This window comes from Mus caroli, unplaced genomic scaffold (genome assembly GCF_978045245.1).
Source record: "Mus caroli unplaced genomic scaffold, Mus_caroli_1 scaffold_13, whole genome shotgun sequence".
Classification (NCBI taxonomy): Eukaryota; Metazoa; Chordata; class Mammalia; order Rodentia; family Muridae; genus Mus; species Mus caroli.
Genome location: NW_028227268.1, coordinates 15,061,836 through 15,077,897, shown reverse-complemented (window position 1 = coordinate 15,077,897; position 16,062 = coordinate 15,061,836). Strand labels below are relative to the sequence as shown.

The 16,062-nt window shown below is 45.2% G+C and overlaps 1 protein-coding gene across 8 annotated transcripts in view; it reads right to left on the bottom strand.

The window, feature by feature from the left end:
- Positions 1 to 16,062, bottom strand: part of Bptf (bromodomain PHD finger transcription factor) — a 104,375-nt gene that overhangs the window by 24,142 nt on the left and 64,171 nt on the right. For 7 of the 8 annotated variants that reach the window (XM_085829456.1, XM_029483118.2, XM_029483119.2 and 4 more), the window contains 8 exons: positions 13,391 to 15,695; positions 8,956 to 9,080; positions 7,811 to 7,939; positions 6,625 to 6,775; positions 6,332 to 6,374; positions 3,228 to 3,474; positions 2,377 to 2,528; positions 1,382 to 1,490 (listed from right to left, as the gene is read on the bottom strand). In XM_085829456.1, coding sequence (XP_085685582.1) covers positions 1,382 to 1,490; positions 2,377 to 2,528; positions 3,228 to 3,474; positions 6,332 to 6,374; positions 6,625 to 6,775; positions 7,811 to 7,939; positions 8,956 to 9,080; positions 13,391 to 15,695 — 3,261 coding nt within the window. Of the gene's footprint in view, positions 1 to 1,381; positions 1,491 to 2,376; positions 2,529 to 2,743; positions 2,906 to 3,227; positions 3,475 to 6,331; positions 6,375 to 6,624; positions 6,776 to 7,810; positions 7,940 to 8,955; positions 9,081 to 13,390; positions 15,696 to 16,062 lie in introns of all 8 variants that reach the window. The other variant, XM_029483120.2, reaches the window with a different exon arrangement.

The window sequence follows — 16,062 nt, the reverse complement described above, 5'->3', positions numbered from 1 at the left end:
ACAACAAGATTTCCCCATCATTAAAACACTGCTAGCATGCATAAGACAGCAGATGAATACAGTTCATTTCAATCTTCAAATAGACATTTTGATGTCAATAAACCAAGATAAGTTCAAACATAGGACCACAGCCAGTTTACAGCCAGACCACAGACTTTAACAGAGTTAAAAAAAAAAGACAGGCCAGGCCAAGCAGTGTGGCTCATGCCTATAATCCCACCACTCAGGAGACAATGTCACCAGATCTCTGTAGTTCAAGGCCACCTTGGTCAACATAGTGAGTTCTAGAACAGTTGGGGCTACATAGAGAGACCCTGGTCTTGAAACAAAAAGTGTTCTCTTGGTCATAAAGTAAATTCTTAACTGATTTGTCTTTTGGGCTGCATCTATTTGTGTGTTTTCTTGGGAACAACATTCTTATGAAATGATAAAATAGCTGTCAAAAGATCTGCACTGTTACTCTTACTCTCATCTGTTAACTCCAGATGACCTACGAAACTCACTTGTGAGAGCGTCAGGAGCTCAGGACGTCCTGTGGGCTACAGCTAGGGAATTTACCATTTTAGCACGATGCTACTAACTAGCAGAAGCACAAAGAGACTGGTCCTGGTGGCTGGAGAGACCACTCGGTGCCTAAGAGGACCAGCTGTTCTTGTAGAATACACCGGTTCAATTCCCAGCTCCCCAGTGGGGGCTCCCAACTCTAACTCCAGGGATGCACCTCAGGAGGCACCAGCAATGCACGTGATGCAGAAACATCCATTCAATCAAAGCACTCATACATGTAAAGTAAAATAAACCTAAAAAAAGTCGGGTTCTGGTCAGCTACATGAAAATCACTGAGATAATCCAATACCCACACACATATTCTCTTTGAAATAGCACTAATCTGCACTTTCAAGCCATGTGTCCTTCACTGATGAGCCATCTCTGATTTTGGATTTTCCCTCAATCTTCTAATCTTCAACTGTTTTCATCTCTGGTGCCAGGGTCCAAAGAAAGGGCCTTACACAGGCAAAGCAAAAGATGCACCATCAAATGTCAGTCCCAAGTCAGTCTTTGACTTTTAACATGGTGTGGTCTGAATGAACCAGCTTCCATTACCTGTGACTGACTCAGAGTCTGGTGCTGCCTCTGTAACTCACAGACAAAAGCTTTGCTCTTCTCTCATGTCTGAATGCTTATGGTAATCAGTGGTTGAGTTTACTCACTTTGTAAGTTAACTTCAATTTACCTTGTCTATTTTTCTCAGGGAAGTGAACATCCAGTATCCCACCTCCCCATGCATGTGTTCTCTAATACAGAGGCATGCCACAGTGCCACAGTTTCCTAGCCGTGTCGTCCATGCTGAAGCAGTTTCACTGCATTCGTGAGTGAGTACCTGGCTGCACCACCACTGGTGTTCGAATGATCGCCTTTCCCAGTGCTGGTTGCTGGAGTGGCGTTCTAATCACCGTCATGCCAGGGCGGATCTGAGGCCCTGTGATCACCTGTGCAGGAACAAAGGACAAGGAATTAAAAGCACTTCAGCAGGGAAGTGGCACTCACTTTTAATGCCAGAGCTTGGGAGGCAGAGGCATGCTGTCCTCTGAGTTCAAGGCCAGCCTGGTCTACAGAGGGAGTTCTCTGTAGGCTATACAGAGAAACCTTGTCTCAAAACAAAAACAAAACAAAACAAACAATGACAACAAAAGAATTAAAACTGCTTCAAAATTAGAATTGCAGGGTTTCTCTCCTATAGCCATGGCTATCCTGGAATTCACAAAGATTCACTTGCCTCTGCCTGCCCACTGTTACATTTGAAATTACATTCAGTGTTGGTATAAAGGTGGAATTTTGAAGACAGAAACTTAAAGAGGCTGAGTCCTAGAACCTGGAGACTGTAGTAAGTAAACAAAAATCCAGCATCTTTCATGGTTTAAAAAGCAACACATGCACCTAGCAGCTGACATACAGTGTATTTCACTGTTTCCTTCCTGATCAGAAGGAACACGGGTGAACTAGAAGAACGGCTGAGAGAGAATCACTTGCTGGTGGGAGGAGCTCCAAGAGTGTCAGAGTTACCAAGTGCAGCACATTCCTGTATTGGCTGTCAATCTTCTTTAGGAAATATTGGCAAATAACAATTACAAACAATACCAATATGCAACTAAACAAATACCAAAATTAATACATCATGTACCATCTGGGTTCATTAAAAATATAAAAATTTGTGTGTGTGTGTGTAGATATATCTCCAAATCAGTACTTCATCACAGATTAAATCATAGTAAAGGAAGATGGGCTGAACTGATAGGGGAAGAGGCCACAGGAATTGTCACCCTGACATCAGCATTTCTCAACAGAGAAATCCTGTTGTACACTAAGAATGCTTACCTGTGACGTGGTAGTGGTTCCTGCAGAGGCTGAGGTATTGGGCCTAATTGTGACGGTTGCAGTCCTGGGCTGGAATGAAGTAAAGGTTTGCTGGCTTGGACCTGTAGTCGATGGAATGATTCCCAGGACCTTCTGCTGTACCTGGACCATGCCTTAGAGAGAGATGAAGAAGACATGAATCACCACCCTTCAAAGAAAGGCATTAGGTGCTGCTGCTGTCTGAGGAGGAACTACGTGTGGCGGGTTGCAGAGTGGGCTACACAGAATGTGACACCTGACGACTGAAACCAGTGAGGAGGAGATGGAGGATGGCGACAGCATGATCTGGCGAAGGTGAACTCAAACTCTGTGCGGTTGCTTCCCTTACCTCCTTGTGTTGCCGGCACATTTACAGCGACAATCTTGCTGTTTGCAGGAAGTGGCAATTTGGTAATTACTTTTCCTGCCATAGTGACGGGACTGCCCGTAATTTGGAACGTCTGACCTGTGCTGGCAATGGTGGTAGCAGAGGTGGCAGCTGTGCTGGTGGCTAATGGGGTATAAGACATTTAATAAACTTTAGATTTTAAATAACCAGCAGCGAAATGACTTCTAGGAAGGGCACCGATGCACGAAATGCGGATCATTCTGTATTTAATAAAAACACCCCTGCTCCAAGTGGGCTGGCTATGTGGGTACTGAAGGTGAGGACTGCAGAGAGGAGACGCACAAAGAGCAGCTACGACAATGACTGTCCAGCCTGTCTGCGCAAGCAGTGGCAGAGGCAGAACCGCTCTCTCAGGAAATGAAGGTTAGAAATGCTTTTCCCCACCCAGAACAAAAGCAATGTTCCACTCACTCCCCAGCTCTACCTGAATTGGACTGGCCTTGCTTCACCCATGTGGCAAAAGTTTGATGGAAGTTCTTGTTTTGCTGGAATGTGACTGTGGCAGGAGAGCCGACTTTTGTGGCCAGCACCATCTTTGTTCCAGGGGTGACCGAGCCACTTAAGGGAGCCACCATCACCTTCTGAGCTGGAGAGACAGTGCTGCTTGTGTTGTTTGCTGGGGACGTGGTGGACGCTGCGATGACTGCAGGCTTCTGCTGCTCCAAACGTTTCTGAGAGTCAAGAGAGGAAATGTGAACTCCAGTTCTCCATGGCAAACCCCATTCTGTAGGATTTGCCAGATGTTGAACTTGCAAAAGGAAAACAAATCTGTCGAAATTTACCCCAGCCTCTATTTCCAGTGTCTACATCATAATAAATTGACCATAAATAAGAAATTTAAATGATCAAAATGTTCTATACAATATCCAGTGAGTGAGGAGGGAATGGGCAATCTTACTGGAGACAGGACACCTGTGACTCTGAATCGGAGTGGGAAGAGTGGGCTGGGCCTGGCAGCACTGCTAGCTTAGATTATCCCATCATAAACAGCAGGATAGTAGTTTTTACTGTTACTATTCAGGTCACCAAACTTGTCATCAAGTTAAATGGAAAAGTAAAAATAGTTTTGAGACTCTGTTACTGTTATTTATAGTCAGGGTCTGACTCTGTAGCCCAAGTTGGCCTGGAACAAACGCCATGTGGTCTTGAACCTGGGGCAATCCTTTTGCTTCAGCCTCCTGAGTACTGGGAATACTTCATGTACTATGGAATTACAAGGTACTTTAAATGCTTTATACAGAGGGGAATCCCATCAGCATTCCTGGGGACACCACTCAGGAGGCAGAGTGCTTGCCTGGGTCATTATTCTGCATTACAATGAAAGTAAGTAAAAACACAGTTAAGCTGGGTGTGGTCGACACATGCGTAATCCCAACTCTGGGACCAGCCTAAGCTTAGTGTAGGATCCACTCTAAAAAGCCAGGCCCAGCCTCATGGTGCACGCCTTTAATCCCTACACTGGGAGGCAGAGGGAGGCAGTTCTTTGTAAATTTGAGGGTAGCTCTATGTATAGAGTTCTGGGACATCCAGTACTATACAAAGAGCCACTGCCTCAAACAAAACAAAACAAACCAAAACAGGTATAAAAGACAATTTAACTCGCATGTTTTAAATGAAAGGCTGTTGGGATTTATCCACAGTGGTCTACTAAGCCACAGCCCAAGCTTCCACACAATACGACTAGTGTTTGGGCAGTACACCTCATGTAGCAACAGTTGTCACCAAAATCAGTTATTAGCTGGCTTTGTAAATGCTAAACATGAAGAAACTCGGTTGACAGACAGACTGCGCTAGGGACCACGGACACAGCGTTAGCTCACAATGGAGCTGTGATTAAATCCATTTAAATCCACTCAAAAGTGTGAGGCAGAAGGGTTGCCTTGAATCTGAGGATGCCTGAGATACAGACCAACACTGTGTCTCAAAACCACTAACGGGGCTGGTGAGATGGCTCAGTGGGTAAGAGCATCCGACTGCTCTTCCAAAGGTCTGAAGTTCAAATCCCAGCAACCACATGGTGACTCACAACCATCCGTAACGAGATCTGGCGCCCTCTTCTGGAGTGTCTGAAGACAGCTGCAGTGTACTTACATATAATAAAAATAAATATATATATAAAAAAAAAAAAAGATTCAAAACCACTAACAAGAGCTGGACATGGCGGCTCATGTCTGTAACTGAAGTACATGAGAGACAGAGGCAGGAGGACTACCGTGAGTTTGAGGCCAGCTTGAGCTACCCACTGAGGTACGGGAGAGCCTGAGCTACTGTGACACCCTGCTCCAGCCCAGGGCATCCCCAGGCGTCCCCTCTCCTCCACAATCCCAGGCACTCTGCTTGCACTGCTTTGGCAGACAGCCCATATACTTGAACAGAACTGGAAGGAATGCTTATCAGCACGTATTTCTCAAAAGAGAAGCAGCTTTGTTCTGCATACTTAGAACCATCATCTGATCCATTTAGTTCAAAGGAAAATAGGAGCAAAGAAACAACACATAATTACAAGTATTGCACTAAGAGAAAATGCATTAAAAGCACGAAGAGCTACTTGAAAACAAATTAAAAAGTGGCGAATTAGGTTGTGTTGCAGAGATGACAAAATACACCTATAAAAGGGAGGAAAGAACTACTAGCCAGTTGCTATAGAAACAGATGCCAGTTGCTATAGGAACAAATGCTTATGCTTTTCTGTACATTTCCTAAGCTGAATTCAGCACATAATCCAATGGTGCTATTTCTCCAAATTTCAAGTGAATAGACAGATGCATAGTAAATTGAAAGACACGTCAGAGTTGGAAAAACATGCTTTATAAAACCTTAAAGCCTAAAAAGTGTTTTAAAAATATATGCAGCTGGGGCTGGAGAGATGCTCAGGACAGGGCTGCTCTTAAAGGGACCAGAGCTTGTTCCTAACACCTGCATAGTGGTACAGTCATCGCTAACTCCGGTTTCAGGCATCTGACACCCTCTTCTGGACATCATTGGTACCAGGAGTGCACCATGATACACAGACATATGCAGGAACATAAAATAAAAATAAATGTGTACCTATGTCAACAGTTCTGTTGTGAACCCACGCTAAGTGTTCTCTAGATTTACACTTGCAGGAGAAGCAAGCACAGCCCTCTGATTCTGGGATACAGTACATGGATCACCCGACAGGATGCTGAAAAGCCAGCAAACGACTTGGCGAGGTGCATTGATTCCAATCAACTCAGAGCCTTGGTGAAGCTTACGTCTTCACAGGCTTCCCTGGAGCTCAGCAGGAAAAGACTCTTTTTAGAGATAACTCAGGGAACTGTAACAGCAATCAGGAGGCCTCAATGTCCCTCCACACTATGCTCAGTTTGCAGAACCGCAGGGTCATGGGTCACTGAGACATTTTCAAGAATGAAACATGAGGTACACTTGACTTTAAATATCCCATGTGAATCCATAATCCTGGGCCTTTCGTGTTCCTGAATTTGGTTAAGAAGGTCAACCTGCCGTGCAGTGCCTCCCCTAGAAGCTGCCCTGCTGCCCACTGACCTTGGTCTGCTGCTCCACTGCTTGAGCCTTTTCTTTCTCCACTCTGCAGGGAAAAGGAGCGACTCATCAGAAACTGTTCACAAACGAAATCTGGTTGACTTGGCATCATACAGAGGCATGATCTGTCTCTTTTAAATGAATGTTTAAGATAACTTAAAAATAACGAAACACACTAAATGTAAAAACAAAGCTTACATCAACTACCCCGAGCTGGCATATACAATCAAAGGGTAGAGGAGAACTAGTCAGAACCGACTGCAGAAGCTCCCATGTGACCAGGTGTTAACTGTTACCTCTCAGCAAAAGCCCTGATCTCCCAGAGCTCCAGCTCCTCTTCTGCTACCCAGCTCTCAATGATAACAGGGCCCGTCTGCTTGGGAGTCTCTGGTCTCTTTGGCCGAAGTGCACTTGATCGGAGGCCCTTCCGCTGAGGTGTGGGTGTTTCTTAGTGAAAGAAATCAGAATGTTTTCAGCAATAATGTTCCCGTGGAGTTCTTCTGACATCTAGCTCATGAGGCATGGTGGATGGCAAACGACATCTTTTAACTTGAGATGCGCTCTGTTATACAGCCCAGGAGGCCACCACCAGCCAAACTTTTCCCTTTAAAGTGCCAGATATTGGCAAATCCTTGAGACCACACAGGCCAGATGGTCTACACTGCAAATCTGGACCAAAGTGCCTGCCTCAGGAGAGAGGCAGCTGACTGACTGCTCTCCCAGAGGACTAAGGGACAATTCCCAGCACCCACATGGCAGTTCACAACTGTCTATTACTTCATTTTCAGAGGATCTGCACAGACATACATGCAGGCAAAACACCAGTGCACATAAAGACAAATCATTTTTAATAAGAATCAGTGAAAAACAATGTCTGTGCTACATGTAGCCATGTTCCAATCAAAGTACTTGTGAAAGGGCTTCCTAGCCCTGGCAAAGGCCGGGTGAGCTGCACACTCCACCTTCCTCTGCCCGGAACCCTGTTCCTTATCCTCTCGCCACATGTGACTAAGCAATTCATCGCTGAGACTCAAATACAATTTAGCAATTTAGCATGGTGGCATTTTTCTAGCTGTGACATTGGATAGAGAAGAGAAGAGTAAATTCCTGGCAGTAACCCTTCTCCAAGGATTGCTTGAGGATGCTCCTTCCTTGGCTCACAAGGAAGCAAGGCCAATAACCATGTAGGTGCTGGGAACTGAACTCAGGTCCTCTGCAAGAACAATAAACACTCATAACTGCTGAGCCGTTTCTCCAGCCCCTAGTCTGTCTGTATTTGAAACAAGTCTCACTCTGTAGGCCAGGCTAGCCTAGGACTCACTCTGTAGGCCAGGCTAGCCTAGGACTCACAGCAATCTCTTGTCTTGGTTCTTCATGTTCCTCAATACAGGAGCAGTCTGTAGTGTCAGGTAGGTGGCCAAACCTCAATTAACAGAACACACGGCCTACAGGCCAGCAATCATGCATTTTCTTCTATGTTACCTTTTGGTGCTTCTGGAACTCCAATGGGGCAAATGATCTTCCTGATACAATACTCAGAACGAATGCCATAAGGGCCCACATCACGCCTCTTAATTATCTCTGTGGTTGTGATTTCAGTTTCAGATGTTTCTGTGGGAATATGAGTTACACACTGTTACTAACCACCTGAACTATGAGGAGGCTTGGGAGATGGCGCCTGTGGCACTTCTTTAAGGCTGTGAGTCTAAACTTTCCTTTCCGATCCCCTGGGTTATCAGTGACAATCGCTGCTAGATTACAACAGCTGAACTTCTTGGCTTCTCCAGTGGCCGCTCCCAGGTGGTCTTAATGTTTGTTTTTAGGTTAGGGCTCTCAACTGTGCTTAGGCAGGCCAGCCTTTTCCTTTTTGATGCCCAAGGTGGCCTAGAACTCAACATGTAAGCCCAGGCTGGCATCAAGTTTGTGGCAATCCTTCTGCCTCAGCATAAGTAGCAGGAAGAAGAACAACGATACAGCATCCAAGGTAACTTCCAGAGGCAGCACTCAGTCAGAGCAAGGCCAGGGCTATAGGATGCCCCCGGGAACTGGCTGAGCACGCTGGATACTGAGTGCCACTGGAACTTGAGTTGGGGTATGTGTGCTGACTTACTTATAATCTAAACCTTGCCCCTTAACCTTAATTTGATGGCATCCAGAAAACTTAAGCAAGAATAAACTTCTATAAAATAAGACAAGTAGTTAATAAATTCAGTGAACAGCACATGACTTTATTTTATTGCATGTCTAGGGGACAAACTCAGAGCCTTTCACAAGCTAGGCAAGTGCTACAGCCACAGACCCAACCCATTTCAAGTTTCTCCCATTTTTTTTTGTTTTTTGGTTTTTTTTTTGAGACAGTTATTCTAGCTGGCCTTGAGCTCAAGCAGGTCATTAATTAGATCCTCTTGCTTTGGCCTCCAAAGTAGATGGCATTATAAACCTGTGCTGCCAGGTCTGGCTACCTTTTCGGCTACTCAGCCTCATATAATCTAAGTTGGCCTTGAACTTACAGGTTACACAGCACTAGGACCTAACACAAGTCCTCATGCATGAGATATGTATGAACTTCAGCAACTAAGCTACATCCTTAGCCCACAGCTTTTACACTTAAAATGCAATTCCCTTACCTGTCCGTGTAGACCCTCCTCCTGGAGGAGCCTTGGCTGCCATGTCATCCCATCTCAAACTGGCCCACAGCAACCGTAACATCAGGCTCACTCCAGCCAAGGACTTTACCGTCTGCAGTCTATACCTGAAAGAACAACCCAGATCAACTACAAACACACACACACACACACACACACACTCTTTCACACTTTCTTCTCTTCCTCTCTATGAAACTGAAGGACATTTTTCTGGCACTGACTACAACCTTAGTGCTTGTCAGATGGTTTGTAAGACTCTGGCATTACACAGTCTTTAAAGTAACACATTTGGGCTCCCAGGATAATGTGCACTTAACAATTTTAAATCAGTGAGACTCATTTCCAATGCCACAGAAATAATATCCAAAGTATTTTATCTTAAGACCAATATGACAACAACTTACAAAGGTCTTTATATTAGTCTATAATGTATCTGCATGAAAAATACAGAGAAAAACAAAATCAGTAACTGTGTTACTAAATTTGATAGAGGAGCCTTGAAAAAAATCACGATGAAGTAATTTTTGCTAAAACAAAACAAAAATCTGAAAATGTTTATATTTTCTCAAAGAGTAAAACAAACTAAATCACTCTGAAAGACCTTTTCCAACTGAACAGAATTCTGAAGTTCAAGCTGCCCTTTCCAAACATGAACCACACTGCTCATGAGCACCACAAACACTACGAATGTACCAGTGCTGGGGAAGGTTAGAAGAAATCCATTACCAGAACTGTGCGGTCCGGCATCCACTCCTCAGATGAGAAGGGAACCGGGACTCGTGCTCCTCCTTAAGCAGACTGCAAAGTTGCTGAACATACTTTTCTTTCTTAAACTAACACTAAAAATGCATCTGAAATTAATTTACTCAATTTCAATGAATATTTTATCCTCAAAGGGAATTCACTATATATAACATCTCTTTACAGTGGCCAGCAGCTGTCACTTCCTATCAACACCTTCATGATTAGATTTCCCTTTGGACATTTTCACAGTACATGAAGTGAACATTCTGCCTAAATGCAGTACAGAGGAAGCTTATATAACGAAAACCATTTCCTCCTCTATCAGGCAGACAGTAACTCCGGTGACAATTCTGTATGGGGAAGGCAATGCTTTCTCTGTTACTAACATGTGAGAGAATGAACAAGGGGAAAAGGTAAAGCTTTAGTCAAATGGTTGCTGTACCCCTGCCAATTCCTAGCTGGACCTGGAAAATGTTTGCTTCACCTGACTACCCCATGCATCCTTGACCCTGGCCAGACCCTGGCCTTTCAAGTAGTGACAAGATGCTGACTAGTGTAGGGAAAACCCAGAGGGAGAAAGTGTCTGTCACTTGTAGGCCACACCACACAGGGAGTCTTGTGGAAGCTTGGGCTGGCAGGAGGAGAATAAGCATTTCTTTTCTTTTCTCTTCTCTTTTCTTTTTTCCCCAAGATAGGGTTTCTTTGTATAACCCTGACTGTTCTAGATTTGTAGACCAGGCTGGCCTCAAACTCACACAGATCTGCCTGCCTCTGCCTCCCCAGTGCTGAGACTAAAGGCATGTACCACCCCCCTCCAAAAGAGCAAGCACCTCTTCTTCTCTTTTCCTCCTCTACTTGTTCTCTAGGGTCAAACAACAGCTTCAAATCCTTTCTGCCTGCCTTGCCTCACACATAAGACCCCCTTACCCATACTGTACTGAGGACAGATCCCAGAGTCCTAACAGTGATCAATATCCCCGAAAGCAATCCTATTTTAAAATGCAGGTAATTTCAGTGGATAAACACATCTCACTGATTATTAGCCTGCTGACTCATTTACCACTCACTCATACAGACAACAATGGAGTGCATCAGTGTGTCCAGGCTGTGAAGGAAGCTGGGATACATACAAAGTGTGTGTTAGAATCTACCTGCTAAGAGCTGTGAGAAAGGCAATTACTTAGGTCTGCCATAGTCTCAAAGCACGGACACACACACATACACACACACACACACACACACACACACACGAGAGGAAACTCAGTGTGCAAAAGCACACACTTCTGTCATGCCACATTCTGTGCTATTATGGTCAGAGGGAAGGAGGTAGGTACAAATGGCGAAGCATGGAGAAGAAAGCAGAAGTCAGAATGAGCCATGCCAGCGGGAAGGCTTAAAGAAAAGCTGCCACACCAAGCAATGGTGACGCACGCCTTTAATCCCAGCACTTAGGAGGCAGAGGCAGGCGGATTTCTGAGTTTGAGACCAGCCTGGTCTACAGAGTGAGTTCCAGGACAGCCAGGGGGGCTACACAGAGAAACCCTGTCTAAGAAACAAAACAAAACCCAAACAAACAAAAAAAGAAAGCAAAGCAGGGAAGCTTCCCGCTCTCTTAGGGCTCCTCAGTGACGCCCACTTTCCTCCCTTCCGTGCTACAGTTATCAGCAGGTCCCTTCATCACTCAGGATAATACCAACATAGATGGGCACGTTAGTAGGACCCTCTGGCAGCTTTATGGACAACAACTGCCAGTTCAGAATGGCAAAGACAGGGAGTCATGCCAGGAAAACAAGTATAAGGAAATGTATGTACAGAGGTCAGCACATGTTTACAAGTGTCAATTTTCCTTTAACATTACATCCAAAAATATGCATCATTCATGCAGCTGTAGTCTAACTGCTTATGAGGCTGAGGTGGGAGGGCAGGAGTTTGACACCAGCCTGGGCTGCAGAGCTAGACCCATAAGAACTACTCCTGGACAGATAAATAAATAAATAAGAAGTACACGGGAGACTCAAGGGTTAGCACAAAAATGCACTTTACATGACTTGCTTCTCTAAGTGCCCTACAATCAAGAATAACATACATTTTTACCCATGATTCTATTGATCAGAAGTAATAGATACTTATTTCAACTTCAACAGACTAAGAATGACCAGGAAAGTATTTCTTTCCATTAAAAAATGAGAGACTGACCAAACATTGATGCATGTCAGCACATATCAGACCATTGTAAGGCAAGGCGCCTGCAGTGCCACCATGCACACAGGGCTCTGGTGCCCAGGCGCCGAGAACAGTGCCTCCCAGCCAAACTACCTCTAGCTTCAGACCACAAGCAGCAGAAAGGCCAGGCCCCTGCCTGCTGAGGGATCTTAGTTCAGCCACTTGTATGTATACAGTAACTTTTCCAGTGGGAAAGAAGTTACCTGCAGGACTGTCAAGGACGCACTTTGGGACCGCTCTCAATGAAGAAAGCAGAAAAGTGCAGAGCAATCCTACAATTCCATGAACTGCAATGAAGCGTTCCTTGATTCCCTGCAGGATTCTGCAAATCCTTCATTGCAGGCCCTGCAGAGAAAGTGGACTTTTCAGCTGTCTCTAGTGCATGTGCATGGAATGATGACATCTTACTTCAAACCAACGATGCGGCATAAAACGTGCTCATACAAACAAAGCGTGACCTCTGTACTGAATGAACGCCTGTAGGAAACACTTGCGTTTACACTGTGTTCTGTGGTCTTTTCTGACCCTAGCTAGCTGACTGTAATATAAAGGACACGAGGAAGGATGATGTCTACTCAAGCTGGAAAAACTGAGACACTGAAATGAAGTCGAGAGAGAGGGGGGGTGGGGACGCGATGCTCAATCATTTGCTGGAACAATCAATGTAAAACCAACTGCAGCCAACAACGCCCCATCACAGGCCTTCGACTCTTACTCCTCCCAGTCAACCAGGGTGAAACACAGAGCAGAGGCATGAAAGGGACAGAACGCGGACACGCATGTGAGACACAATCAGCACGTGAAGTGCTGGGCTGGGGTCAGGAACACTCGGCCTCTCCGGTCACGGGCAAGCTACTCCATCCATAGAGAACTTCTGAGCCCCCTTCCTAGTAACCAATGAACACAGGCTAACAACTATCAATGTTCTAAACTTATCATTCGCTCCCCAAACACAGAGGGCCCAGAGCATTCTAAATAAAATTAATTCTAAATAAGACATTCCTAGGGAAATTATAGTCTATCTTTCTGTCATAAATAACCAAGAACTCTAATACATGCAAATAAATGTCACTAGGAAGGTGTGACGTGAAGGGCTTTCTGACTTTACAGGCGTGTGTGTTTTTAGGACTCCCATGGTTACCGTGGTGCCAAGCAAACAGCATGCAATAACTGCACAGTTACAACACAAGATCGGCAAGTTCCTCTGGTCTCATGCAAGTTAAAGTAAACACGCATGTTAAAAGAATCCCTTATATTTTTGATAAGTCTGTGGCTGCTGGGTAAATTTGAATCCCACCCGCTGGTCAAGCTAGCAGCTTTCTCTATCTCATGCTCGTCACTGACCCTGGCCGTTACAGATATGCCTCCCTATCTCCTGGCATTTCATTTTACTTAAACAGAAAACACTCTTTACCACCACCCTGTCCCCATAGCATTCTAAAGCACATACCTCCATGTGATACCAAAGGTCGGTCTAGGAGAAGGGTATGGCCATATATCCAAGGCAGGTTTCGCGTTATAATTAAAGTAAGGGACCTCCCGGATCCCTCCTTTCCTGGCCAGCTTTTTCAAGTCATCATTAGGTAACACGAATATGCTCTTTTTGCTGCTCTTGGTAACGAACTTCCTATAGGACGGCAGGGCAGTGCCTGAGCGGGTCTTCTTGGGTCGTGAGAACTTCATCAGCTTCACCCTGTCTCTCGTGGAGTACTCTTTGCTCACGGTCATAGATGTCACCAGTGTGCTTCCTGCAGTGGTCAGGGAGTCCGTCACTGTCGTGGTGACCACGGTTTTACTCTGCTCCTTTACAGAGACGGTACCCACGCCGCTGTCTGGGGAGGGTGTGGAGAGCTTTGTCACAGTGGTAGTGGTAGTTGTGACTGTGGATCTGGCACAATTTTCTGTGGAAGAAACCACAGTTTGCCTGTCTCCTTTTGCCACCTTAATGACAGTTTTTGATTCTGTGGCAACAGTAGATGTCATTGTGGTGACTTCTGTGATGACCGTCTTTCTTTGGGATTCTCCATTGACATTCTCGTCTTTGCTGGAAGGTAGTCCATTGTCACCCATGAAGCCCTTGCTGAGGTTAGAGTCCTCTCCAGTCCTAACAGGAGATGGGATAACTCTCTTAACCTCTGGACTTTCAGTTTCCATATCTTCTACCTGATTAAGTGAGTTCCGATCTGGACAAGGGGCTGGGGGTATGACTACCTGGGTACTGGCAGCCTCTTTGGTGGATGGTAGGGCATGGAGGCCATCTTGGTGATTACCTTTGGCATCTGAAGAACTCAGTGAGTTTGAGTTGGTTTCTGAAGTGTTCTGTTCACTCAACTCTTCCATAATGATGTCACCGTTGATGAACGGCTTCGCAGCAGATTCCTTCCCAGGCAGTGACTTGGTATTCCCAGGGATGGCTTTATTGATATTATTGGCCTTTGGTTCTACAGCACTACGCACAATGTTACCATCAGAGCCGCCCTTCGTGCCCGGCCCCTTCAGGTGCCCCTTAGCTTTACTGTCTTTGCCATTTATTTGAAACTTATTTGCTTTCTGTCCTTTCTTTTCAGACTCTCGAGGGTCACTGTTCTTTCTGTCAGTGCTGTGTCTCAGGCTGACTTGGTCAGTACATCTGTTAACTGCTCTCTCCTCTGGCTTTTGATGCTGGCCCAGTTTCTTACCGTTTGCTTCAGTTACCTTACCCTGTAGTTTGTCTTCACAATTTTCAGTGGACTTAGAAACTAACTGACATTTTGTTGGCTCCACACTTTCTCCACCTTGGTCTGGAGTTATGAACCGTTTAGAGGTGGCTTCATTGCTGTTCTGAACAACCATATCTTCTTCAGCACTGTCCCGAATACACATAGTATCAGAGCTATTTTCCAAAGTGCTACTATGTTCAGAGTCACCACCTAGTCTCCCATCGAAGTCCATTGCTTTTGAGAAGGCCCGGGCATCTCTGTCACGGGGACTTTTAGGAACTGATGCAGGTAAAGTACTCTTGGAAGAAGACACGACGGTGCTGCTATCATCCTGTGAGAGCAGCTTCTTGCTCTTACAGATCAAAATGCCAACATCGTCTGCACTGGTTGGTTTAGAGTCATCAGAGGAAGAGTCAGTCACTTTTGTTTTAGTCTGACTTAGTTCCAGTCCCTTACTGGCAGGTTCAGAGATCCTGGTATCTAGGTCGCTTTCAACAGAGTTCTGCCTCTGACAGTTTGGCCCTGGACTCTGAATGGAGACATCCTCTAATACTTGATCTTTTGGATCAGGTTTGTGCATGCTGAGACTAGGAGGACTGACGCCAAGAACCAAGGGATCACTTTGTGAGCTCCCCAGCCCCAAGTCCACAGTGCTAGCCTGACTTGAACTGGGGCTTTGTTCCTGTCTAAGCGAGTCACCCTGATGCCCTTCACTTGCTTTTGTGGAGACTGGAGACTCAGAGGAGCTTTTCAGAGCACCCGTGGGGGGCTTGCCCGCCCCCTTCACCCCACTCTCCAGCTTTAACTTCTCAAGACGCTGTTTCTCTTCCAGTGTAAATTGTCGAATCCTCCGTTCCAGAAGCCCGTCCAGCTTAGAGGATTTCGTTTTCTTTTTGTAACTAGTCCTTAGATGGAAGCCCTCACTAACATTGACTACATCTACCTCTGTGCTTTCCAGACTGCTCACATGTGACTCTGTTTTTATGGTATCATCGATCTCCATTGGTTCTTCCTTGAAGGATTTGTCATTATCAGAATCTAAAAGTTCTTTTACATCTGTGAATTAAAGACATTGAAAAAAATGTAATTTTCACTCTGAAATGAGAAATACATGAAGACTATTTTATTTCCAAACACACCTACTTTTTGTTATCTTCATAACGTATATCATGGACACTGCTAAACTTTAAATGGGGCTAAAAAATAGATACATTTCAAATACTAGAAGACTCTGAGATTTGGGACCTAAGAGATGGGCTGTTATCGTGAGAGCTGACAGCTGATGACAGGCTATTGAGTACATTCTGCCTGTTATCAACCATGCTAACCTTGAGGTGTGACACCCACGCTGGGGAAGCAAAGGCAGGCATAGCCTGGGTCTGACATCCTGGGCTGCACAACAAACCAAGCTCAACAAACCAAC